General features: G+C 45.0%; 2 protein-coding genes across 2 annotated transcripts in view; one reads left to right on the top strand and one right to left on the bottom strand.

Annotated features, from left to right (window-relative positions):
• The window catches only part of LOC146356565 (uncharacterized), a 227,624-nt gene that overhangs the window by 103,833 nt on the left and 96,139 nt on the right, over positions 1 to 27,652 (bottom strand). The window lies entirely within an intron of this gene.
• On the top strand, positions 18,946 to 27,566 carry LOC146356567 (vomeronasal type-2 receptor 26-like). Its single transcript, XM_084841108.1, has 4 exons — positions 18,946 to 19,038; positions 20,201 to 20,428; positions 21,358 to 21,484; positions 26,656 to 27,566. Exons 1-4 carry the CDS (start codon positions 18,946 to 18,948, stop codon positions 27,564 to 27,566), a joined length of 1,359 nt encoding a protein of 452 aa, XP_084697234.1.

Raw genomic sequence — 27,652 nt, 5'->3', positions numbered from 1 at the left:
CTCCAATATTCCATATTTTGGAGTGTCACTCCTTATTTTCTGGAACTTTTTCTTGGAAAATGACATTCTTTGGAAGAAGACTTTGGGAATAAATGAGCATGAAGGCATGAGCTCTTCCACACTTGGAAAAAATCTGCTAATGAAACCTTTCTTTTGTTAGCTATATCTTTTTCAGTGGTGCTCTGTGCTTTATCTCTTCCTTTGGATGAACATCCATTGGATAGCTTTTCATTTCACAGACTATGTTCCTTTAAACTAAGATACTAAATAATGATCAGATATTACAGGTGTAACTTTAATGAAAGAACATAGACCAGCAAGGATGCCCTCTTAGATTTCAGAGTATGAGACCAGTGTCTCAGACATGCTGTGTGCCTAAGAGGATCCTTTCTTAGTTGTCTAAACACAAACTGCCAAGATATTCCTTCCTCCTTGTCCCTGCTTACTAAGATAGCAAGTATAGTAGATATTCTTTAGTAAGTACAACCGATCCGCTGTGTAATTAAGCTCTCTAATATTGAATGATATTTACTTTAAAAGGAGGAGATATTGTTTTATCAAGAATGTTCCTTTAGTACTGAACCAGCTTTGGATGGCACAGCAAGATTTCCTATTTCAGAATAAATGAATGCAGAGACAGCCCACTAGGATCTCCAGTACTCTGTAATGGTCACAGGCAGGCATGTGTGTTTGGAGGCAATGATACTTGATGGTGTCTGGCCTGTTTTCCTGTGTGATACATTAGTGGACATGCAAATTTTGATTTCCACAATCCATGTATAACCTCCAAAATATCAGGATTAGTTCCCTGTGCATGAAATGGGGAGAATTCAAACCAACAAAAGTCCCTTCCCCCAAAACGGAAGAAGGACACTGAATTTCTGAATGGCCATTTGTTGTTGTTCAGTCATGTCCGACTCTTCGTGACCACACCTTCCTGTCCTGCTCTCTCTCCCGGAGTGTGCTCAAGTCCATATTCATTGCATCGGTGATGCTATCTAGCCATCTCATCCTCTGCCGTCCCCTTCTCCTTTTGCCTTCAGTCTTTCCCAGCATCAGGGTCTTTTCCAGGGAGTTTTCTCTTTGCATTAGGTGGCCAAAATATTTGAGCTTCAGCTTCAGTAGCTGTCCTTCCAATGAGCAGTCAGGGTTGATTTCCTTTAGGATGGACTGATTTGACCTCCTTGCAGTCCAGGGGACTAGTAAGAGTCTTCTTCAGCACCACAGTTTGAAAGCATCAATTCTTCGGCGCTCAGCCTTCCTTATAGTCCAGCTCTCACAGCCATACGTTACTACAAGGAAAACCATAGCTTTGATTAGATGGACCTTTGTCGGCAAGGTGATGTCTCTGCTTCTTACTATGCTGTCTAGGTTTGCCATAGCTTTCCTCCCAAGGAGCAAACGTCTTTTAATTTCATGGCTACAGTCACCATCTGCGGCGATCTTGGAGCCCAAGAAAATAAAATCTGTCACTGCTTCCATTTCTTTCCCTTCCATATACCAGGAAGTGATGGGGCCACATGCCATGATCTTCGTTTTTTTAATGTTGAGTTTCAAACCAGCTTTTGCACTCTCCTCTTTCACCCTCAACAAGAGGCTCTTGAGATCCTCTTCGCTTTCTGCCATTAGGGTGGTATCATCTGCGTACCTGAGATTGTTGATAATTCTCCCGGGAATCTTAATTCCGACCTGTGATTCATCCAACCCGGCGTTTCTCATGATGTTCTCTGCATATAAGTTAAGTAAGCAGGGCGACAATATGACAATAAAGGCCTTGTCATACGCCTTTCCCAATTTTGAACCAATTGGTTGTTCCATGTCCGGTTCTTACTGTTGCTTCTTGGCCCTTGTACAGGTTTCTCAGGAGACAGGTAAGGTGGTCTGGTACTCCCATCTCTTTAAGTATTTGCCACAGTTTGTTTTGATCCACACAATCAAAGGCTTTAGCGTAGTCAATGAAGCAGAAATAGACATTTTTCTGGAATTCTCTTGCTTTCTCCATGATCCAGCAAAAGTTGGCGATTTGATCTCTAATTTCCTCTGCCTCTTCGAAACCCAGCTTGTACTTCCGGTAGTTCTTGGTTCGCATACTGCTGAAGCCTAGCTTGTAGGGTTTTAGCATAACCTTGCTGGCATGTGAAATGAGTGCAATTGTACGGTAGTTTGTACACTCTTTGGCATTGCCCTTCTTTGGAATTGGAAAGTAAACTGACCTTTTCCAGTCTTGTGGCCACTGTTGAGTGTTCCAAATTTGTTGGCATATTGAGTGCAGCACTTTAACAGCATCATCTTTTAGGATCTTAAATAGCTCAGCTGGAATTCTGTCATCTCTGGTAGCTTTGTTGTTAGTAATGCTTCCTAAGGCCCACTTGACTTCACTCTCTAGGATGTCCGGCTCAAGTTCACTGACCACACTATCATGGCTATCAGGGACATTCAGATCTTTCCTGTATAGTTCTTCTGTGTATTCTTGCCACCTCTTCTGAATCTCATCTGCTTCTGTTAGGTCCCTGCCTTCTTTGTTCTTCTTTATCATGCCCGTCTTTGCACAAAACGTTCCCTTGATATCCCCATTTTTCTTGAAGAGATCTCTAGTCTTTCCCATTCTACTGTTTTCTTTGATTTCTTTGCATTGTTCATTTAAGAAGGCCTTCTTGTCTCTCCTTGCTATTCTCTGGAACTCTGCATTCAGTTGGGTATATCTTCCCCTTTCTCCCTTGTTTTTCACTTCCCTTCTGTCCTCAGCTACTTGTAAAGCCTCATCAGACAGCCACTTGGCTTTCTTGCATTTCTTTTTCTTTGGGATGGATTGAGTTGCTGCCACCTGAACAATGTTACGGACCTCCGTCCAGAGTTCCTTAGGCATTCTGTCTGTCAGGTCTAATCCCTTAAATCTATTCCTCACCTCCACTGTATATTCATTAGGGATATGATTTAGGTCATACCTGAATGGTTTAGTGGTTTTCCCTATGTTCTTCAATTTAAGCCGGAATTTTGCAATAAGAAGCTCATGATCTGAGCCACAGTCAGCTCCAGGTCTTGTTTTTACTGACTGTATAGAGCTTCTCCATCTTTGGCTGCAAAGGACATAATCAATCTGATTTCGATATTGACCATCTGGTGACGTCCATGTGTAGAGTTGCCTCTTGTGCTGTTGGAAAAGAGTGTTTGCTATGATCAGCGTGTTCTCTTGGCAAAACTCTATTAGACTTTGTCCTGCTTCATTTTGTACACCAAGGCCATGCTTGCCTGTTATCCCGGTGATTACTTGACTTCCTACTTTAGCATTCCAATCCCCTATGATGAAGTGGACATCTTTTTTTGGCGTTAGTTCTAGAAGGTGTTGTAGGTCTTCATAGAACTGATCAACCTCAGCTTCTTTAGCATCAGTGGTTGGGGCATAAACTTGAATTACTGTGATGTTGAATGGTTTGCCTTGGATTCGTACTGAGATCATTCTATTGTTTTTGAGATTGTACCCCAGTACTGCTTTTCCCACCCTTTTGTTGACTATGAGTGCTACTCCATTTCTTCTAAGGGATTCTTGCCCACAGTAGTAGATATAATGGTCACCTGAATTAAATTTGCCCATGCTTGTCCCAAGATGTCGATGTTCAGTCTTGCCGTCTCATGTTTGACCACTTCCAGCTTACCTTGATTCATTGATCAAGGCATTACCATTGATTCCAGGTTCCTATACAACATTGTTCTTTACAGCATCGGACTTTCTTTTCACCACCAGACACATCCACTGCTGAGTGTCCTTTTGGCTTTGGCCCAGCCGCTTCTCTCTTTCTGGCGCTACTTGGAAATTCCCTCTGCTCTTCCCCAGTAGTATATTGGACACCTTCCGACCTGAGGGGCTCATCTTCCGGCTTCATATCTTTTAGCATTGTGATATGTTTCATGGGGTTTTCTTGGCAAGAATGCTGGAGTGGGTTGCCATTTCTTTCTCCAGTGAACCACATTTTGTCCGAACTCTCTGCCATGACCTGTCCATCTTGGGTGGCCCTGCACGGCATAGCTTATGGCTTCACTGAATTATGCAAGCCCCTTCACCACAACAAGGCAGTGATCCATGAAGGGATGGCCATTACCATGCATTAAAGCCAGAGTGCTCGACTTCTTATCCCATGGATCTGAATACATATTGATTATCAGGTTTTGTAGGCTGCCATGCAATAGAATTCTTAGGATGGCTCACAATAAGAATAAGAAATAAAAGAAATTTAAATGCAATAAAAACCAAAACAAAAATAAGCATGTGAAATATCTGGTAATCAACAAAAAGGCCATTGAAGCAGTAAATGGAATATTGATACAACCAAGTATATGGTAAAATGCAATAACTTAGTAATGAACCAATAAGATAAGACTGCAAGGCTCTTTTGATGATGGCGACCAATTTGGATGGTTTTCAAAGGGGGTTAGACAAATTCCTGGAGGAGAAGTCTATCAGTGGCTCCTAGTCATGATGGCTCTGTGCTACCTCCAGTATCAGAGGCAGTATGCCTTTGTACACCAGTTGTTGGGGAACACGGGTGGGAGGGTGCTGTTGTACTTGTGTCCTGCTTGCGTTTCACCTGTGGGCAGCTGGTTGGCCACTGTATGAACAGAATTCTGGACTAAATGGACCCTTCATCTGATCCAGCAGGGCTCTTCTTATGTATTTATGTTCTTAGCCATCTGCCACACCTCGCTTTGAGCAGTGCTTGTAGATGGGAAGACCTTAGAGACCATCCACAAATGGACAAGCAAAAAAAGCAAGAGTATATATTTTATCAAGAGTATATCTTTAGTGCTTGCACCTTCAGGAAGATTGGCAACTTCAGAATCAATGAATGTATAAAGCACAGAGAAGGCACACAAGATGTGCAAATGGAGCATGCAAATTTTAACTTCCACAATCCATGTTTAACCTCCAAAATATCAGAATTAGTTTCCTCTGCATGGAGTGGTGAGAATGGAAGCAAACAAAAGGGAATATATTTGCTTTCCCCCCCTCAAATGGCCTTAGGAAGGAGGACACTGACTTTCTTACCGGCGATTAGCAGGTATTAAACCCAGCATCCTTGGTGGCTAATCCTTTGGATCTGATTATGTATGTATTATCAGCACTTATTGGCTGCCATATAATAAAGTTCTCAGGATGGCTCACAATAAGAAATACAACCATTTTAAATTCAATAAAAAACTAAACAAAAATAGAAGTGTGGAAGATTCTGCCAACAAAACATACAATACAATACAATAAATCAGTAATCAAACAATAATATAAGACTGCAAGCCTCTCTCTCATATAGCTGTCAGTCACATCTCACTTGGAGCAATGCTTGTAGAACGGACCGTCTTAGGGACCATCCACAAATGGACGAACAAAAAAGTATTGCCCAGCTACTTTTGCTGAAATTGGTTCTAGTTTGTATCTCTGAAGTGATGGATGAACCATCCTGTCCCCAAAGTACAGAAACAAATGGACCAAGCAGCCTTTGACCTTCTATAATTAAAGCCAGGTCTGTCCTCTATTGCTGAGTGATCATTTTCCAACAGGAACTAAGTATTTTGTCTTCTAACTACAAAGGCTAATGCTTGTGACTCCAAACTGGAAATGTGTGCTAGTTTTCAGCAAACTGCCATGCAGGGGATTCATTCAGACCAACCCACAGTGACTTCCCACCCTGAGTGCAGGATAGGCCAAGAGACCAACCAGACTTCCTAGCTATTGCGGTTGTACACCTCGCCTGCTTTCACTTCCATGCAGGAGACTGAGGCATATTGGCTTGATCTTCTGAAGCAATCAGGGTTAGAATGCCTGTATCTACTTAGGTTAGAAGATAGCAAATTAATTTAAAATTTATGGCTGAATTTCATTATTTACTTACCTGCTCAGAAGCTGGGTGCTCACCTCTTTACTTCTGCCATTCTTTAGAAGTAGCAAGCACCTGCACAGCTACCACCATCCCACTCGAAGCAATGCCCCATCATTTCCTGAACCTTTGATGAACATACCTGTTGGAGGTGTCAGTTAGATTAGGTACAGTTAGAGAAGTTTGAGATGAGATTGGGAGATAAGAGTGTAGGATAGACAGTGTGTCAGAGAGTGTGAGGGAGAGTGTGAGACGTTGCTTTAAACAGAGAGATAAAAGCAAGAGTTATATTAGGAAGTTGATAATATTGACTTATTCCAGTCAGTTATTATTTATCCAGCCCAGTTATTATTATTTATCCCAGTTCCTATTTTCTAATCCTGTTGTATTAAATAAAGCTTCTTCGTTTTCAATTTTTTAAAAAAAGACAATTTCCTTTTTTGTATGATTAGGAAGGGTTTTGTGGAATAACCCCCATGTTTTGGCTGCTTGGTCTGTGCTAGAAAGAAAGAAAGAAAGAAAGAAAGAAAGAAAGAAAGAAAGAAAGAGACAGAAAGCTCAAAAAGGGTTATTGGTGGCAACAATTAAGAGAGTGGTGAAGCATTATAATAAGACAGATAGGGTTGTGGGTGAGAGCTTTGGCTTAGAGTCCTGCATTGAGCAGGGGGTTGGACTCTCGATGGTCTTATAGGCCCCTTCCAAACTTACTATTCTATGATTCTAGCCTAAAATGACAGTGTGAGGAGAGACACTGACGAAAGCACCTGACCTGGTGACCAGAAGAGGATCATGAGGTGGTTAAAAAAAAAAAAGGCCTCAGGTCCTTGCAAGTAGGGATGTCAGAGAATTCTGCCATGGATCTTGGTGAGGCCAAAAGCCAGTGCATTCGGCCCCCCGAAATCCGTGGTGGAATGAAGCCCCCCCACCCCCCGCAAAAAGAGCCCAGAACGGAGCACCTACCTGCTGCCGTCCATGCTGACTTGCGAATGGCGGCCACGTCTGCAGATGCCATTCGCTTCTTCCATATAGCCGTGATAGGCTACGTAAATACTTACGTAGCCTATCACGGCTAAGGCAGGGACGCCATTTGCATCCCTGTGGAACCCGTGATAGGCTACGTAAGTATTTACGTAGCTTATCACAGCAAAACTAAGGGAACGCAAATGGCGGCGGCTATGGCGGCCGCCATTTGCATTCCCTTTTTTTCGCCGTTTTAGCCTACGTAAATATTTTTACGTAGGCTAAAACATAAAAATATTACGTTTATTAAATATTAAAATGTAAAATATTTGTATGTAAATGTTTTAAATATTTACGTAGGCTATTACGGCAAAAAAAAAAGGGGGGAACACAAATGGCGGCCACTACGCCATTTGCGTTCCTTTTTTTTTTTTTGCCGTAATAGCCTACGTAAATATTTAAGTAGGCTAAAACGGCAAAAAAAAGGGAACGCAAATGGCGGCTGCCGTAGCTGCCGCCATTTGCGTTTGCTGTTGTTGTTGTTCTGCCGTGATAGGCTATGTAAATATTTATGTAGCCTATCACGGCAAAATACAGGGACTCAAATGGCGGCGGCTATGGCAGCCGCCATTTGTGTCCCTGCAGGCTGCCCAGCGGACGGATGTCCAGCTGCGGGTGACCTCAGCTGGCGGCTCCATGGAACCTCTGCGGAGCAGAGCCAGCTGGAGAGAATTTCAGGGGGAGGGACGGAGCGCCTCCCCCCCACCGCGAATGTCACCCTTCGAAAAGGTAAGTGACTTTCGTACATCCCTACTTGCAAGTGGAGATCTGCACTGGTCTTACATAAAGGGCTGGATGCGCCTGATCTTGTCTGATCTCGGAAGCTAAGCAGGGTCAGCCTTGGTTAGTACTTGGATGGGAGACCACCTCGGAATCAGGCTTCCTGCATTGAGAAGGGGGTTGGACTCAAAGGTCTTGTTTGCCCCTTCCAACCCTATGATTCTATGATTCTAAGTGACAAGCGACATTCACGTAAGAACAAAACACTCAGAAGGGGTTATGTAAAAATCTTTGGATACAAAGCTAGGAAATACCTCACATAATTGGCTCTATTTAGTCCAAGGTTGCTCTCTAATAAGCAAACTATGAAAGGTTTAGCTGCCCTTATATATCAACAGTTAATAAATGCCACACTGTGCAACACCAGTAATATAAGGCTGGGTTGGGAGGAAGACTTAGACATTAAAACTGATGAACACCAATGGTTGCAAGTCTCAACCACCTTTAAGAACAGCTTCAGCTAGAATTCAAGAGGTGGCCCTTAAAGTGCTTTTTAGATGGCACTGGACACCTCTAAAATGATACCATATTGATAACTCCATTTCACCATTGCTTTTTAGGTCAGCTGGGCACTAATGGCTTCTCAAAATTCTCCAGCCTATTTGTGGGCAGAGAAATTGGGGGGACAATTTCACTGAGTTTCTCCTAAAAGGTGTCCCCAACCAGTCGTGTCCGACTCTAGGGTGCGGTGCTCATCCCCGTTTCTAAGCCGAAGAGCCAGCGCTGTCCGAAGATACTTCCGTGGTCATGTGGCCGGCATGACTGAACACCGAGGTGCACGGAACGCTGTTACCTTTCCCACCGAGGCGGTACCTATTTATCTACTTGCAATTTCTTGCTTTCAAACTGCTAGGTTGGCAGGAGCTGGGACTGAAGACAGGCGCTCACTCCGTCACGCGGCACTCAGGTCTCGAACTGCTGACCTGCCAACCTTCCAGTCTGCAGTTCAGCGTCTTAACCACTAAGCCACCGCGGTTTCTCCTAGGGGAGGAGAAATTCTCCGACAGTTCTCACAGATGGGGCTCACTACTGGCAGGGGTTATAGCATGGCTTCCTTCTTTTTTCCTAAGGGTTTTTGGTTAACTGCACTGCTTCTGAAGGTGGCAACAGCATCGACCGTGTTGAGGCTCCCACTTTTTTGAGGCAGAATTTTGAATTTCTTTTGGTGGTATTTTTGAGCTTAGCTAATCACCGTGAGATGGCTGATGGTGCTAGGTGCGTTTTCATAGAATCATAGAATCATAGAATCATAGAATCATAGAATCATAGAATCATAGAATCATAGAATCATAGAATCATAGAATCATAGAATAGTAGGGTTGGAAGGGGCCTACAAGGCCATCGAGTCCAACCCCCTGCCCAATGCAGGAATCCAAGCCAGAGCATCCCCGACAGATGGCTGTCCAGCCTCGCCTTGAACGCCTCCAGTGTGGGAGAGCCCACCACTTCCCTAGGTAATTGGTTCCATTGTCGTATTGCTCTAACAGTCAGGAAGTTTTTCCTGATGTTCAGCCGGAATCTGGCTTCCTGCAACTTGAGCCCATTATTCCATGTCCTGCACTCTGGGATGATCTAGAAGAGATCCTGGCCTTCTTCTCTGTGACAACCTTTCAAGTACTTGAAGAGTGCTATCATATCTCCCCTCAGTCTTCTCTTCTCAAGACTAAACATGCCCAGTTCTTTCAGTCTCTCTTCATAGGGCTTTGTTTCCAGTCCTCTGATCATCTTTGTTGCCCTTCTCTGAACCCCCTCCAGTTTGTCTGCATCCTTCACAAAGTGTGGTGCCCAGAACTGGACACAGTACTCCAGATGAGGCCTAACCAGTGCTGAGTAGAGGGGAACTAGTACTTCCCGGGATTTGGAAGCTATGCTTCTATTAATGCAGCCCAAAAGAGCATTGGCCTTTTTTGCAGCCACATCACATTGTTGGCTCATATTCAGCTTGTGATCAACAACAATTCCAAGATCTTTCTCGCTTGCAGTGTGGTTGAGCCACGTATCCCCCATCTTGTAACTGTGCATTTGGTTTCTTTTTCCTAGGTGCAGAACTTGGCATTTGTCCCTATTAAATGCCATTCTGTTGTTTTCTGCCCAGCACTCCAGTCTATCCAGATCACTTTGAATTTTGTTTCTGTCTTCCAAAGTATTAGCTATCCCTCCCAATTTTGTGTCATCTGCAAATTTGATCCGCATTCCCTGCACCTCCTCCTCCAAGTCATTAATAAAAGTGTTGAAGAGCACTGGGCCCAGGACTGAGCCCTGCGGTACCCCACTCGTTACCTCTCCCCAGTTGGAGAAGGTCCCATTGATAAGCACTCTTTGAGTCCGATTCTGTAGCCAACTGTGGATCCACCGGATCGTTGTTTCCTCTAGCCCACTTTGAGCTAGTTTGCTCATCAGGAGATCATGGGGCACTTTGTCGAAAGCTTTGCTGAAGTCGAGGTATATGATGTCTACAGCATTCCCACGGTCTACAAAGGAGGTTACTTGATCAAAAAATGAGATCAGATTTGTCTGGCAGGACTTGTTTTTGACAAATCCATGTTGGCTTCGAGTAATCACTGCATTGTTGTCAAGGTGCTTCCAGATGGATTGCTTTATCGTCTGCTCCAGAATTTTCCCTGGGATTGATGTCACACTGACTGGTCTGTAGTTCCCAGGTTCCTCCTTTTTACCCTTTTTGAAGATAGGGACAACGTTAGCCCTCCTCCAGTCATCTGGCACTTCCCCCGTCCTCCATGATTTCTCAAAGAGAATAGACAGTGGTTCTGAGAGTTCTTCTGCCAGTTCCTTTATGACTCTAGGATGCAGTTCATCTGGCCCTGGAGATTTGAACTCATTCAAAGGAATTAGGTGTTCCTTGACCATATGCCTAACGATCTCAAGCTGTAATCCTGCCCCTTCAGCCTGCACTTCGCCTTTGCCAGGGGGGTCATAGACCCTCTTTTGGGAGAAGACTGAGCCAAAGTAGGAATTGAGCACCTCTGCCTTTTCTTTGTCATCTGTTATCATTTTGCCATCCTTATTTAATAGCTGAACAACCATTTCTTTCCTCTGCCTTTTACTATGCATGTAGCTGAAGAAAGCCTTTTTGTTGTTTTTAGCATCCCTCGCTAACCTCAGCTCGTTCTCAGCTTTAGCCTTCCTGACACCATCCCTGCACTTCTGTGCTACCTGTCTGTACTCTTCCTTTGTTACTTGGTCTTCTTTCCACTTCCTATATGTGTCCTTTTTTGTTTTCAGGTCATCCCTAAGCTTTTTGTGAAGCCACACTGGCTTCTTCTGTTGTCTTCCACCTTTTCTTCTTGTTGGAATTATTTTTGATTGTGCCTTGAGAATTTCCTTTTTTAAAAAGCTCCCACCCATCTTGGACTCCTTTTCTTGTTAGTGTCACTTGCCATGGGACCTTACTGATCATTGTTCTGAGTTTATTAAAATCAGCTTTCCTAAAATCCAGGGTACGCGTTTGACTACACTCGGCTTTTGCTTCCCTTAGAACCAAGAACTCAAGTGCAACATGGTCGCTTTCCCCCAGAGTTCCTGTTTTCTTTCTCTATTACACATATTGCCATCACTCTGCAGCCTCCCAGGCCACCCGCACTTTCTGAACTGAAAAAGCCCTATGGGAGGAATTGTCTCATGATGTCTTCCTCATGATGGCTTTATCTGAAGTGCAGGGAGCTGAGGAGGCTACAGGCTGCCACAGAGATGACTCTACAATGACAGACAGGACATTTCATGCACACTCCTCAGCCACCTCATAAATAAGGTAAGCCCAAGAACCCCAAACCCAACCCATGAGAATTTCCCTCAAATTTCCCCTCCTTGGGTTTCTTTTCGAAAACAATTTCTTTTCTATCAAATTGAATGAGAATGGTCAAAAAAGATGTGGGAGAAATTTTCAGCACAGCACTACTTTTTAGATGGCCCTGGACATCTCTACAATTATACCATATTGATAACACCATTTCACCACTTTGCTGAGGCTGTAATGCAATAGGTTCTTTTATGCATATGCAGCGGACAGGTAAGCTGGTTTAAAAAAAAATGGGAAGCTGTCTTTGGGGAAAAGTCTGACATTACAGGGCAACTGCTGTCTCCTACTCCAGCTCATTCTCTTTTGTCCTTTACTGGCTGCTGAGGTGTTCCTATAATCCACAAGGAGTTGGTCACTTTGTTATTAATTGCAGTGTGTATGGAAATTGCAGCTCAGAGGAAAATTGCTACCAATCTTCCTGTGCAAAAGTGGATCGTGAGAGTGTGGGAAATTGCCTTGTCGGAGAAATTAGTGCAAGACAGCAAAGGTCTGTGTGGTTTGTGTAGTACAAACAAGTTGGATGGGGTATGGTTCCCTTTCATCACATGGATTAATCAATCCATACCTCTTTTTTTCTCCTCCACTTACTCATGTTTCCCTGTGGTGGTGTTCAGTAAGACAATTTGACATGGATGGTTAAAAGATTATGTTTTGGGTTTTAGTGTCATGGATTAGGTCTATATGGTCTTTTAGATCACATAGCACCCCAACTGTATAATGTTGTACTTCCATTTTGGTTGTAGTTTGTATTTTAATTTGTGTAATGAAGTAAAAAAAGAAGAAGGAGAAGGAGAAGGAGAAGGAGAAGGAGAAGAAGAAGAAGAAGAAGAAGAAGAAGAAGAAGAAGAAGAAGAAGAAGAAGAAGAAGAAGAAGTTATGTAAGGAACTGCTATTTGGGATCTTTCTAATACTGGAAATGCTGGTATCATTCTGTGATTCAAATACTGAAGGTTGGGGTGTTTCCAGGTGTAGAACTACTAGCACTAAAAATCAGAATGCACTGTGCAACAATTCTATCTTCTTATCCTTGACAAATTCACCTTGCAGCAAACATACAGCTGCCATTATGTGTGGACCTAAGAATTTGCTTCTTGCATAGATCTGTGCTGACACTGCTATCATTTGATGACGAAAATCCAAAGGTCTATGTTGCCTAGAAAGGCTCTTGGAATTATAGAAGCAGGAATTTGACATCTTTTGTTGAACAGAGAATGGCATCTTGTTGCAGAACAGCAGGGTACAATGCATACTGGAACCTCCTGGCCTTCCTGGTAGCCATTCAGGAGATCAATCGGAATCCCAGGCTGCTGCCCAACATCACCCTGGGCTACGACATCAACGAAAACTATTATGATGCAAGAATCACTTACGACGCCATGATAGATCAGCTCTCCCCTGGGCAGGCAAATGTTCCAAACTACAACTGTGGAAGGCAGAAGACGCTGCTGATTTATATCGAAGGGGCCGACTCAGACACCTCCATCCAGATTTCAACTATGTTGGGCAACTACAAAATCCCCCAGGTAGGAATGCACAAACACCATCAGCCTGCAAGAATCACCCTTTGGCCAGGGAAAATGCCACAGGTCGGACAGAGAAGGAAGGGCTTCCATTCCAGCAATGGTCACCCTGTCCCTTATTCCCGTGGCTAGAAAGCAGGTTTGGTGAAGCAATGGCATCCCCTAGAGAAGGGGTTGTTGTACTGTGGGAAAAACATTTCCACAAAGGAATAATCAGTGCACTCCATGGAACACAGGCATACTGGTTCCTTTTTGGAAGGAAGGGAGACTCTGGCAAGCTACCATAGCAGGTTCACTGTGACATTCCCAGGAACATAGTGGCAAAGAACTCTACGATGGGAAATTAGGTGACACCTCAACTTCCACATGGCCTTTTGGGGAAGGGATAGAATTTCCCCAGAGAAGGGGTGGTTGTTCTGTGTCGGAACAATGGTTCTACAAGACGAGTCCTCAGAGCACTCCATGAAACACAGTTCCTTGTTTCCTTCTGGAATATTCAAAAGCGACAACACCGTAAGCCCACTTTCACCCCACCTTTTTACCAGCAACACTACTGGGTGCTGGAAATCCTGGGATCTGAAGCTCACTGGGTGACTTTGGGCCCATCACAGACTCTCAGCCCAACCTACCTCACAGGGTTGTTGTGAGGATAAAATGCAGAGGAGGAGGATAATGTAAGCCACCTTGAGTTCCTCGCAAGAGGAAAACAGGTGGGATATAAATGCAATAAATGAATTTTAAAAAATAATGTAGAGGGCAAGGTGAGGGAGGAAAATACTGACCCCAGACTAGAGGTTCGTTCCTCTGGCCTTCCCAGACCTTTATTCCGGGAAAAGGGGTGAGAGAAAAGCCAGCGAGCAACTTGTAAAACAAGACATAGGATTTACTTAACAAGGAAGGAGGAAAGGGGAAACAAAGCAAACCCAGCATTCAGATGAATAAATGATTTATTAATTGTGGGTCTACTCATGTTCCTAACCCCCGTGGAGCTTGAGAGGCATCATGGAAAGCCACCCTGGGGCCCCTTACCCTGTTGCAGCAGGCTGGTTAGCCCAGGGTGGTTCTGGAACTGTGGTTAGCGAGGTTTTCTCCCCACACAAGACACCATCGTGGTTAGCAAAAATTCCCCAACCATCATGGCTTCATTTTACATGTCCACTGGCCCACTTTCCCTTAAAGAGCCCTTGTCCATTTAACAGCCTCAGACTGTGGTGATGTAGGAGTGGTTGTGGCATTCTAGAGTCTTCATGGCCAGAGTTTTCAGAGTCCAAGGATGGCAATACAACCTCCTCTGGATACAGGGGGGCTGATCCCATGGAACTTTTCTTCAGAACTGGCTTCTTGGAAAGTGGAAAGGCTTCCATGATGCCTTTCAGTGGGTATGCCCTCTCCCTCTCCTGTTAATTCTGGAGCCTCTTCTTCTGAGGAAAAGGCCTCGATCTCCTGTGAGTATGAGGGTCTGGGGTCTGGGCTCATGACACTTCCCCAGTTAGTGCCACTTCCCCAGTTAATCTGAGTATACCCATTTAATTCTCCCACCTATGTGAATGGCTGCTCTTCACTCCCATGTACAGAAGTGAAATGCTAAGACTTTATTTATTTATTCATTTATTTATTAAATTTATTAAGCGCCCATCTGGCTGGTCACCCAGCCACTCTGGGTGATGTACAGAACATACACTGTGGACATAATGGTTTCACTCCCACACCCAAGATGGTAATATGTATAACTTCACTTGCATCAAAGTGTGGTAAGCTGGACCTGCTGTGATTGGAGCCTCCTACTCATTGTACAGAGTGGGGCCTTGTATTTCTGCCCCACATAATTTTGGGTCAGAAACCATTATTTTTCTGCTGCAAATCACCCAGAGGTCTACCCATAGACCCTCCCACCCCAGACGGTCATATGTGTGATTTCACTTGCATCAAATTTTGGTAACACAGGTGCTTTGAACCTCTGCCTCAAAGTCCTTCTCTGATGATACCACGACTGGTGAAAGCAAATCTGCCCTCCAGTTTCTGCTGACAGGGACTTTGCAAGGGGTATTATATGGCTCTCAGATTGAAAAGGCACTGGTTGGGTTCATATAACACACTAACCCATACTCAGTGGTTGAGTGTGGGTTGTTGTTGAACCATGGGTTGTTTGCTGCACTGTGGGTTAGCGTGTTGTTTGAACCCAGGATGGCTGGCTAACCATACAGTATGGTTGGTTAATTATGCAGTATGGCTTATTTTTCTCAAACAAGCAATCTTGAGAACCTAACGTTTGCTGATGGGTTATTCAGGGTGGTTAACAAGCCACACCTCATGGTCAACAAAGCACCCTGTAGAAGATCTCCTAGGTTTCAACAACACACTAATCATGTTGGGTTCAACGAATGACCCACAATTCAACAACAACCCACACTCAACCACTGAGTGTGGGTTATCATGTTGTGTGAGCCCAGCCACTCTGGTATATAGCTTTCCCTCTTCAGACACCCTCCTCATCAGAATGGCAGGCTATGTTCTAATTCTCAACAATTTTTGGTTGATAAACAAAATCTCTGCTTTGCCCTGACAACAAAATTCACCCTCCATCTCTTCCTTTCCTTACCAGGTCAATTATGCTCACGTTGATCATGTTCATGACAAAGCCCAGATTCCACTTCTCTACCGGATGGTCGCAAATGAAGAACCCCACTACCTGGGCATTGTCAAACTGCTCTTGCATTTCAGATGGACGTGGATCGGTCTCCTTGCTCCAGATAATGATGATGGAGAAAGGTTCATAAACACCCTGACTCCTGTGCTCAACACCAATGGCATTTGTGTTGTCATCTCACAAACCATCTCACAACAAGCTTATTTTTCCAAACAGCAGATAGAAGAGCTGCTACACAAGTTTGTATTTGCCACCCATAGAGGCGTCTATGTATTTGTTTACTATGGGGCATCTCATTCCTCCTTGGATGTAGGAAGTATCCAAGCTACAGCTGAGAGAGGCTTCACACCAATTTCTGGCATAGTCTGGGTCACAGCAGCTTTGCCATATGCCAGCTTGAACAAGGCTTACACAAGATATAATCAACACTTCCACGGTTACTTATCTTTCTTGATCCAGACAAAGAAAGGACTGAAACATCATAACCCGCCACCTTCATCCATTCCTGATTTTGGTCCAGTTTTGACAGAAGATTTCCATTGTTTATATTTAAAGCACGCCTTCTCTGTGAAAGGCCAGAAACAATGCACAGCAAAAGAGACCGTGCCTCAACATGTCCTTGAGAGAAGCCTGTTCCAAGACACCTACGGAATTTACAACACTGTCCATGCCATTGCACATGCCTTAAATGCTGCATACACATCCAGATCCAAGGGGAGGCTGTTGGTGGGTAGAAGCCGATTGGAAGGGGAAAAGATTCAGCCATGGCAGGTATTCCTTTCCCCCCCCCCCTCAAAGGCAGCTCCATTCTGAAATACAATCAGACTCTGAGGATTTTTCAGAAGCAATGGTGAGGTGAGGAGGACTCTACCTGTTTCTGAGGCAAGGTGGATGCTTCTCATCCTTAGCTGCAACTTCTCTGTGTCTCCTAGTGCCTATTTTCTAGGCTCCACCAATCTAGGAAGCCCTCAGTTCCAAGGAAGTCCCTTGGGCAGGGCTCCTCTGTCTTTGTCTCCCATATCCTTCTTCCTGAGTGGGCTGCTGCTCCAGAGATTACGTGGCTCTTCTGAAATCCAGCGACCTCCGCCCACTTGTCTCTTTTTCTTTAAGGGCTCCTGTGGCACTACAGACTGTGTAGCACAGGTGTCCATACAAAACATGGATGTCTGCAGTGCCCATGAGTCTGGTCTTGATTCATCTGCAATGGTTGCCAACTTGTTCCAGGCCAAATTCAAAGTGCTTGTCTTAACCAATGAAGTTTTGTATGTCTCGTAATCTCAATATCTGAAGGACTACCTCCTCCCATATGAACCCATCTGAACCATGAGGTCAGCATCACTGGCTGGGCCCAGACAACATGATAGCCCACACTCAACGTTGAGTGTGAGTTGTTGAACTGTGGGTTCTTGAAAAGTGGGTTATCGTGTTGTCTGAACCCAGCCACAGCAACAAACCATGGTTTGTTAAGCACAAATGATCCATGGCTCACAACCCAACAACAAAGCATGGGTTCTCTTCATGGGTTGTTCTGTTCATGGTTAACAAACGAGTATTTGTTAGCACAGCTGGGTTCGGAGAGCATGAGAACACATGTTTCAATAACAACCATGGCTCAACAACAACCCACACGAAGCCTTTGAGTGTGGGTCGTATTGTCTGAACCCAGTCTCTGTGTGCCCACTTCAGAACAAACTCGGGGAGGCTGCGGTTCAGGAATCGGCTTATTTTGTAAGACCCGTGGTTTAATGGAATGCTCACCTCCAAGAAAGTTCACCCAACACCACCAACACTGCCATCTTTTTGCAACAGGCGGATATGTGTCATTCACTCAGGCAGTTGGAGACCAGCTATTGCCGAACTACCAAGCGTTGTTTTTGCAGTGTTAACTCCGGGTGATTGGGGGGGGGGGCGGAATATTTTTTGTTGTGTTTGTTGTTATGTTGTTGTGTTGGATGAAAACTCTTAGTACTGTATTGCTTTTAGAGCCACGTTGCTGGCCCTATGTGAAGGGTGAGTTGGCTGAATTGCATTCCGCCATCATACTCAGAAATTGGGGAGCAGCAGGTTCTTTGGCTTATACTGAGAGAAAGAGGGGACAGCCTGAAACCTGGCAGTGGAGGTAGGTTTGAGGATGGTCCGTGCCAATTCTGAGGCAGGCAGGGCAAGAAATGCCAAATTTATAGGAGTCCAAAGTCTGATGAGTGCCCACCTGTTTCTCCCCCCAACCCCCTAGACTTACACGGGGTTCACTTCGTAGTAACATTTCCCCATTACCACAATACCTGAGGGAGTGCCTCTCCCAATACGAAGCTACCCATACACCATGCTCAACATCTCAGGTTCTCCTCCGGCTGCCTACTCCGAGGGAAGCTCGGAAGACAGTAATAAGGGAGAAGGCCTTCTCGATGGTGCCCCCCCCCCCAATTAGGGAGTCATCTCCCCGATAAGGCCCGCCTGGCACCAACATTGTTATCTTTTCAGTGCTGGGTTAAGACATTTTAATCGATCCTGGATTGTCTTAGAAACATTATTCTTGTTTTTTGGGTCTAAGTTCACTGTTTCTTATCCAACTGCTTACGGGGAATGCTGGTCTTGGTGAGCTGGAGGCATGGCAGGCTGGTTTGTTGTCAGCTTCCTTCTCCCTCACCCACTACAGTACATTTATGAACCCAGGTCCCATGGTTTCCACCAACCCACAGGGCTGCATGGAGAACATGGGGTTATATTGGAAGCACTGCTGGGACCTGAATGGTTTATCGCTGAATTTCTCTGGTGTTTGAAAGGTCATCTCAACTTACACTGTTGGCAATTCTAACCTCTCCCCAATGGGTTTGGATCTGCTTTCTTGCAAGTTGATCGATATGATAAATGGCTTTATAAAGACTGAACTCATGGTAATCATGATTTCTTTTCAAAAATCCAGATTCTAAAATCTGAGGGAGAACTTCCACGGGCAGAGGAGGCTTTCTTCTGTAGACAGTCACCCTCCACATGTAGAAAGTGTTGAGGGAGGCATTGGAGCTGGCAAGCTCATCCCCTCTACCCTTCCTCACATGTAGTGCTTACACACAATGACAATGGCTTAATAGGGCTTGATTCTCACAACCACCTTGTTGTTTTTCAGTTGTTAAGTCATGTCTGACTCTTCGTGACCCCATGGACCATAGCATGCCAGGCCTTCCTGTCCTCCGCTCTCTCCTGGAGGGTGCTCAAGTTCATCACAACCACCTTAATGAACATAAATAGACTGTGTATGCACATTTAGTGTAGGGTGTACCTATATTCCTAGAGGGGATGCGGGTGGCGCAGCGGCTTAATGAAGCTGGAGTTTGCCAGCCAGAAATGGTCGACACTCCAACGGTTCGAGCCCAGCTCTGCGTGACAGAAGTGAGCTCCTGTCATTTTGTCCCTCACTCCTGCCCACCTAGCAGTTCGAAAGCATACCATCTGTGAGTAGATAAATAGGTACCCCCATTTCGGTGGGGGGAAACGCTGGCAGCACTCTATGCGGGGAGCAGCAACCGGAGCTGGATCTGCCTGGACGTGATCGGCAGAGAAGCGGTGGAGAAAAAGCCCGGATGAGCCGACTTCCCTAAGAATGCTGCTGGCCAGCTGACGCAAAGCTAGCTCACCCCCTTGTGCTGCATCAGTGCAACAAAGACTAGCAACTACCAGCGCCAGAACATCTACCATGTAAAAACATTGTAGACTCCCTGGCAATGTGTGCCGTATGCTAAATAAATAATATACCCCTAGAGTGAGACTTGATCCCCTGCATGCCCTTCTCCCACCATTCAGAATGTAAGAGGGAATTCTCTATCAAAAGGAATAATCATTGCACAGAGAAGCCCTCTGGCAGAGAATTCATCTCAAAACCTGTGGAGTCCTAGCAACATTCTGGTTCAGAGTGAAACTGAGCATGCCTGACATGACTTTGCCAGCAGCTGCTGCTGTAAACTTTTCTGGGACAAAACAAAAGGTTCCTAGCTTTTGAGCCGCTTTTCAGAACTTCAGCAAATGAATGACAGCCACATCTCCATGACAAACCTCAGTAAGATACATCCTTGGTTGTCTCCAGAATTTGAAAGAAATACATGATGTGCCCAACTGCTGCCTGGAGTGAAAAGTAGAAATTTGTTATTTTTCAGCACTTTTTGACTTGGTGTACGTGTGACAATTTTTGAGGAGCACAATTTTGAGGCTTAAAATGGTGGAACTCTCTCTGTGTGTGTCTGTGTGTGCGTAGGTGTGTGACTCACCTTAAGAAAAGGGGCACTTGCTTTCATTTTAAATATTATTTGGGATATTATTCTTCGCTAAACGGTGGTCCAGCATTGCCAAATACTCCTTTGGCAAATTATATGGCTCGTTGGTGAGCCCTTGCAGACATCTTTTTCCCAGCATGGAGCCACACAGAAATGTCAGGACATGAACACTGTTTTTAAAATTCCTGCATGTCCACTAAAAGGCAAGTGCACCAACCATGAGTCCTAGGACAGGGTAGGAAGAATCATCTCCTGAAAGGCTCACATTTTCTCTGCCATTCTAGCTTCATCCTTACCTGGGAAACTTCCAGTTTTACAATAAGTCAGTGGAAGGATCATATTTGGATGAGACCAGATTCCTGGCAGTTGACTTTGACATCGTGTACTACATGGTACTTCCCAATAAATCAAATCTTATACAGAAAGTTGGAAGTCTAGAGAGACGGGGACCTCCAGTCATCACAATCTCCATTGACCAGGATGCCATTGTATGGCCCAGCTGGTTTAACAAGGTGGGTAAAAAAAAAAGTTCATTTTTTTTTCTGTTCAACATCTGTTAGGTTCAAATAATGTGTTAGGTATTAATATATATTTTCTGGAATTAAAAAAAAAAAGAACAACCAACCCAAACCTTTGGTTTAAAAGGAAAGCGGACATTCTTAAGCATTCCCTCGGGCAGAAGAAGAGACAGCAATAATGAATTATGGGTAGGATCACATCTTGTGCTCAATATGAAATTAGAGGGCATTCACACAAGGGAGGCAGTATTAGAAGCCAACTTATACCAAGCCAGAAAATTGGTCCAACTATCAGTATCATTGAGATTGACTTGCTGTGGTCCTCCTGGGTGGAGACACCAGGGTTGAATGTGGGACCTTTTGCAGGCTAATCATGCACCCTACCACTGAGTAGACCAGTGGTCCATCTAGACCAGTATTGTCAGCATTGACGGGCAGGAGCAGCTCTCCAGAGTTTCTGGCAGGAAGATTGCACAGCCCTACCTGGAGATGTGGGGATCAAATCTGGGACCTTCTGCTTGCAAAGTCTGGCTCAGAGCCTCTCTCCTAAGCATGGCCCCATCCCAGCAGACAAGCTGCGATCATGACTATGTTAATACTTAAGATAATGAGGATGTGAATGCTAATATTTCAATTCTGACAAGGAGCCTCCTGCAAAGTTTATCTGAAAAAGCAATCACAGGCATGAAATTAAGGCTGAAACTACACTGGTATATAATGCACCACTTGTAAACAGCAGCTACTGGAGGGAGAGGGGTGTTGGACAGGATTGGTACAGAGGGGAGGAGTTAACCATTTCCCTCCATGCCAGAGTCCTGATGAAAATCACTTCCGCTCCCAAACTGCTATCTGACTCTGTGGGGAAAATCCAATTGGTGCCAAGGAAACACCTCTAACTCTTGATCCTCTGTCTTGATGGGTAGACGGTGCCTCGTTCCAGATGTAGCAGAAGCTGCAGGCCTGGAGACATCAAGGTGATCCGGGAAGGAGAGCCACGGTGCTGCTATGACTGCGTTCCCTGCACAGAAGGGACCATTTCCACCAAGGAAGGCAAGTGACTCCAGAGGAAAGGGCAGTCCATAGGGAATCAGAGAAAGGTTTCCCTCTTTTCTTTGGACATCTTTGAACATGGAGTGAAAAGAAATGAGCACAGGGAAGCCTTCCCCAGCCTGGTTGCTGGCTGGGGAATGCTGGGAGTGGTAGTCCATCCCCTCTGGAGGGCACCAGGATGGGGAAGATGCCTTAAGCACTCTCTGGATTCTGAATCGCTCAGTCTCAGAGAGTTGTCACTGAACGGGTGTGTGTGTGAAAATTTGTTGCTGTGGTGGTGGTTCCAGCAATCCTAGAAAAACACACAGACCCTGTTCTTTTTTGAAAGATCACATCTCACCCGCTGCCTTGCACATGATGCGGGCAGACAACGTTTGAACACACAGTCTGTCCTTGCCCAGGAATTCTATGATATGGAATTCCAGTATTTAGGGGGCCCAAGACCCCAGGGAACCACTCCCATTCAGTTTTCCCCAGAGCAAAGGTTTCACCAGGTAATGCAGGTATTTACTGACAACTGGTACTAGACACACAGAGTTTTAGTTCAGTGACAACTCTCTGAGACCAAGGTTTTGGCTTTCCTGACTTTTAGCAAGGGATGCTAAAAGCAATAAAAAAGCTTTCTTTAGCTACGTGCATAGTAAAAGGCAGAGGAAAGAAATGGTGGTTCAGCTATTCAATAAGGATGGCAAAACGATAACAGATGACAAAGAAAAGGCAGAGGTGCTCAATTCCAACTTTGGCTCAGTCTTCTCCCAAAAGAGGGTCTATGATCCTCCTGGCAAAGCACAGGCTGAAGGGGCAGGATTGCAGCTTGAAATCGATTGGCATATGGTCAAAGAACACCGAATTACTTTGAATGAGTTCGAATCTCCAGGGCTAGATGAACTGCACCCTAGAGTAATAAAGGAACTGGAAGAAGAACTCTCAGAACCTCTGTCTATTCTCTTTGAGAAATCATGGAGGATGGGTGAAGTGCCAGATGACTGAAGAAGGGCTAATCTGATCCCTATCTTCAAAAAGGGTAAAAAGGAGGAACCTGAGAACTACAGACCAGTCAGTCTGACATCAATCCCTGGGAAAATTCTGGAGCAGATGATCAAGCAATCCATCTGTAAGCACCTTGAAAGCAATGCAGGGATTACTCGAAGCCAACATACATTTTGTCAAGAACAAATCCTGCCAGACGAATCTGATCTCGTCTTTGGATCAGGTCACCTCCCTTGTGGACTGTGGGAATGCTGTGGACATAATCTACAACAAAGCTTTCGACAAAGTGCCCCATGATATCCTGATGAGCAAACTAGCTCAAAGTGGGCTAGATGAAACAGTGATCCGGTGGATCCACAGTTGGCTACAGAATCGGACTCAAAGAGTGCTAATCAATGGGATCTTCTCAAACTGGGGATCGGTAATGAGTGGGGTACTGCAAGGCTCAGTCCTGGGCCCAGTGCTCTTCAACATTTGTATTAATGACTTGGAGGAGGAGGTGCAGGGAATGCTGATCAAATTTGCAGATGACACCAAATTGGGCAGGATAGCTAATACTTTGGAAGACAGAAACAAAATTCAAAGTGATCTTGACAGACTGGAGCTTTGGGCAGAAAATAACAGAATGGCATTTAATATGGATCAATGCCAAGTTCTGCACCTAGGAAAAAGAAACTGAATGCACAGTTACAAGATGGGGGATACGTGGCTCAACAACACTACAAGTGAGAAGGATCTTGGAATTGTTGTCGATCACAAGCTGAATATGAGCCAACAATGTGATGTGGCTGCAAAAAAGGCCAATGCTCTTTTGGGCTGCATTAATAGAAGCATAGCCTCCAAATCCCGGGAAGTAGTAGTTCCCCTCTACTCAGCACTGGTTTGGCCCCATCTGGTGTACTGTGTCCAGTTCTGGGGACCGCACTTTAAGAAGGATGCATGCAGACAAGCTGGAGGGGGTTCAGTGGAGGGCAACAAGGATGATCAGGGGACTGGAAACAAAGCCCTATGAAGAGAGACTGAAAGAACTGGGCATGTTTGGCCTTGAGAAGAGAAGGCTGCGGGGAAATATGATAGTGCTCCTCGAGTACTTGAAAGGTTGTCACAGAGAGGAAGGCCAGGATCTCTTCTCGATCATCCCAGAGTGCAGGACACGGAATAATGGGCTCAAGTGACAGGAAGCCAGATTCCGGCTGAACATCAGGAAAAACTTCCTGCCTGCTAGAGCAATATGACAATGGAATCAATGACCCAGGGAGGTGGTGGGCTTTCCCACACTGGAGGCATTCAAGACGAGGCTGGACAGCCATCTGTCAGGGATGCTCTGACTTGGACTCCTGCCTTGAGCAGGGGGTTGGACTCGATGGCCTTGTAGGCCCCTTCCAACCCTACTATTTGATGATTCTATGATTCTATGAAGCCCTTAGGAAGTGGGAAATATTTTGATACATGACTAAAATTTTATTAGAAGTATACTTGTAGTATCACATTAAAATTTACTTGTACAACCTAAAATGAAAAAAAAGAACCATTTAGAGCATTGCTAAGAAAAATGTAGATCTTAGGCGACAATGTCTCCACTTCCACCCTCTGTGCCCATGAGCCTCTGAACTCTGGAGGCTGGTGAGCATCCAAATGCAGAGCGGGAGGTGCACTAGAGGCAACTGCCGCCACCTCGTCATCCTGCTCTGCTTTTTAGCGAGATGGGCCCTTTTGTCCATCTATCTAAGGAGCTGGATAATGTGTATTCCTGTGTCCCCAGGCTAGGGATGGGCATATTCCCTCCCTGTCATTCCAGCCGGGAATCCGTCCTTGGGGGTAGGCGATCCATCCCTCCCCCTGGAAACCTAGCTGGCTGGCTCTGCTCTGCGGCAATTCCGCGGATCCGCCGGCCAGCTCTGGAGTGCCAGCGATACGGCCGCCGCTGCCATATCACTGGCTGAGGCTGACTGTCTCCGGATGCAAATGGCGTCCGCTACACCATTTCCGGCTGTAAAGGTCTTAGATTAAGCTAAAGGCTTTATGGCTGTAAATGGCGTCTGCTATGCCATTTGCATCTGTGGTTTTTCACGTGATAGGCTATATGATCATATTGTTATTAAAGATTTGTTAAAAAACATAAAACATACAAAAAAGAATTACATCTCCATCTGTCAGGCTAGTTATGATCAATTCTGAATCATACATTTGAGAATATAACTCTGTACTCAAAATATGCTAAAACCCTAAAAGTCTATTCATACTTTTAGACACCTGTATATCAAGCTTTTTGATATGTGTACATTACACAATATTTTTTGCACATTAATCGATAAGCAGAAACTTTAATTCTAACTTTGACCGGGGACGGGGGTAAACTTCAGGACAAAAGAATGAGAAATGCCTTGGAGTCTCATCCAGATTTTCATGGAATTGGCTTTGAGTCGTCAGGGACACACAAAGCAAGAAAAGCCAAGTGTACCATGCCTTAAAAACTCGAGTTTCACAGTTCACACAGCGCTTGAAAGGAACATTCTTCCAGGCGGGGTGGGGCACGTGGAGCTGAACATCATCAACTTGGCAAGGGCTGCTCAACCAAATAATGAAGCTTGTTTCCCACCCCTGTCCAGGCTTCCCGCTGCTACTACATTATAAAAAAAAAATGGAGAGTGACTAATTTGCAATTCCGAAGGCTAGAAACAGCACGAACAGGCAGGCTAGATACTCGCTCCCCATGAGACACCCCACCCCCCAGAAATAAGCCCCATTCCAGCAAACAGTCAGGGAGTTCTAGCTCCAACCCCCATTTCTCCTTCTCTGGCCACTTCTCCCTGCTTACAATGACAGGCTCCCTTGGATCCTGAGATCACAGTAGATCGCTACTCTGATCAAACCCTTATGTGGATTTGTTTAATGCCAAATAAAAGAGGAGAATATGAGGGAGGGGGGAAAGGGGGGAAATGCTCACTTTTCCCTGAAGAAGCCAAGATCCCTGATTCTCCAGTGCAGCATCTGAAGGCTCCCCCTGAGATCAGACCACCACCTCAATTTCACCCCATTCCAGCAAACTGTTATGGAGTTATAACTTCCACTACCTGTTTCTCCTTCTCTGAGCACTTTGTGCCTCCTGGCAATGACAGGTTCCTGTGATCCTGAGACCTCCCCAGATCTCTACTGTGCTAAAGCTCTTAAGCAACTTTATACAACATCAGCGAAGCAATTTAACAAAATATTGGAGAAGTGAAGTAACACAGACATCAGAGAAGTGCATTATCACTGAGTCTAATTCCTTCCACGGGCGAAAAGGAAATGCAGGGCAATTCTGAAGGCTTGAAAGAGCACTCTAGGGCTTTGATGTGTTGGAAAGGCAGTCAAGTTACTCCTGGATGTCCAGTACTCAGAGATGCTGGGAGGTTTAGTCACAAATATCTGGAGGGCACCAGGTTGCAGTAGGCCGACATGTTCCATTTGTAAGAAACAAGGGTGTTTCCGGATCAGGCTTTTATTGCACCATGACCTTGCTTCATTTATGACATTTTATCTGGGGTCCAAACATGGTCGTCATCTTCCCCTTATAATCCTGCCATGTTTTCCCAGTGCATCTTCCACCTTTTCTCTTTCCACAAAATATTGTTTCAGAAGGAAAAGATCGAAGGAGGGTAGACAAATTCATAGTGAAGGCTATGACTGGCTACTGGTCCCGAAGACTGTATGCCATCCCCAAATCAGAGGCAGCATGCCAAAGTCCACCAGTTGCTGGGGAACACAAGTGGGAAGGTGTATATATTTAAAATACAAATGCTGATTCATTTCTTTCCCTTTCCTTTTACTTAATGGTGTTGTCAATGGTTATTGTGAAAGGAGATGTTGTTTTTGCTTTCGTTTCTGTTATAATGGCAAAAAAATAAAAAAGTAAATACAGGGAAAATAAGAATAATTTTCTCAAGCCCAGTGCTGACTCTTGGATGGAGAGTGTCTCCCCCATAGCACAGAAATAAGACCACGCCAGCATCACTTCCCGAAATCCTTTCACTGACCTCTGTGACGGAACATCTGCCCTTCCCCATCCTTTCCACACATGGATCATTCCTGGTCCCTTTCCCATCCTTGGCTTGTGTGTCCCCCATGACATCTAAACTCTCATAACAAAATATAGCAATGGGAGATTTTCATGATGCTTTAGTCGCTGTTCTACTTTTCAGATGCAGAACGTTGCATCCTGTGTCCAGAAGATCAGCATCCGAACCTTAACCGAGATGAATGTATCCCCAAGATTATAACCTTCCTGTCCTATGAAGAACATTTGGGGATCACCCTGGCCTCCTCTGCTTTTTTCTTGGTCTTAACTACTTGTTGTGTATTAGGCATTTTTATTAAACATTTAGAAACCCCAATAGTGAAAGCCAACAACCGGGACCTCTCCTACATTCTCCTCATCTCCATCCTGTTTTCCTTCTTGTCCTCCTTTCTGTTCATGGGCCAGCCAAAGGAAGCAACCTGCCTCCTCCAACAAACAGTTTTCAGCATCATCTTCTCAGTAGCTGTCTCTTCTGTCTTGGCCAAAACGATCACTGTGATTCTGGCCTTCCTCACCACAAAGCCAGGGAACAGGATGAGGAGATGGCTGGGGAAGAGTTTGGCCAATTCCATTGTACTTTCATGTTCTGGTATCCAAGCAGTGATTTGCACCATCTGGCTGGGAACCTCTCCCCCATTCTCAGACTCAGACATGCACTCCCAGCCTGGAGAGATTGTCCTGCAATGTAATGAAGGGTCTGTCACCATGTTTTATATTGCGCTTGGCTACATGGGCTTCCTGGCTGCCATCTGCTTCACGGTGGCTTTCCTAGCCAGGAAGCTTCCTGGGGCCTTCAATGAAGCCAAACTGATCACCTTCAGTATGCTGGTCTTCTGCAGTGTTTGGGTGTCCTTTGTGCCCACCTACCTGAGTACCAAGGGGAAATACATGGTGGCCGTGCAGATCTTCTCTATCTTGGCCTCCAGTGCTGGGCTGCTGGGCTGCATCTTTCTTCCCAAGTGCTATATCATTATACTGAGGCCTGATCTGAATGCAAAAGAACATATAATGATGAAAGCAGAAGGTGGCATCTGAGTCTGAAGATACTCTTTCAGTTTTGAAATCTACGTATGTCATGCTTTACCACCAGAATCAGAAGCATCATGCCTCTTTATAACAGT

This window comes from Heloderma suspectum, chromosome 2 (genome assembly GCF_057233095.1).
Source record: "Heloderma suspectum isolate Gila_16-S chromosome 2, 16-S_ref, whole genome shotgun sequence".
NCBI classification, from domain to species: domain Eukaryota; kingdom Metazoa; phylum Chordata; class Lepidosauria; order Squamata; family Helodermatidae; genus Heloderma; species Heloderma suspectum.
The sequence above is the reverse complement of the archived record's forward strand: the minus strand, read 5'-3'. Positions and strand labels throughout refer to the sequence as shown.

Bases quoted from the DNA above. Each gene is read 5' to 3' on its own strand.
- LOC146356567 (XM_084841108.1), top strand. From the start codon at position 18,946: ATGCGGGTGGCGCAGCGGCTTAATGAAGCTGGAGTTTGCCAGCCAGAA. The intron at 19,039-20,200 runs GTGAGCTCCTGT...CTGCCATTCTAG, and splicing joins CCCAGCTCTGCGTGACAGAA to CTTCATCCTTACCTGGGAAA. The intron at 20,429-21,357 runs GTGGGTAAAAAA...CTTGATGGGTAG, and splicing joins GGCCCAGCTGGTTTAACAAG to ACGGTGCCTCGTTCCAGATG.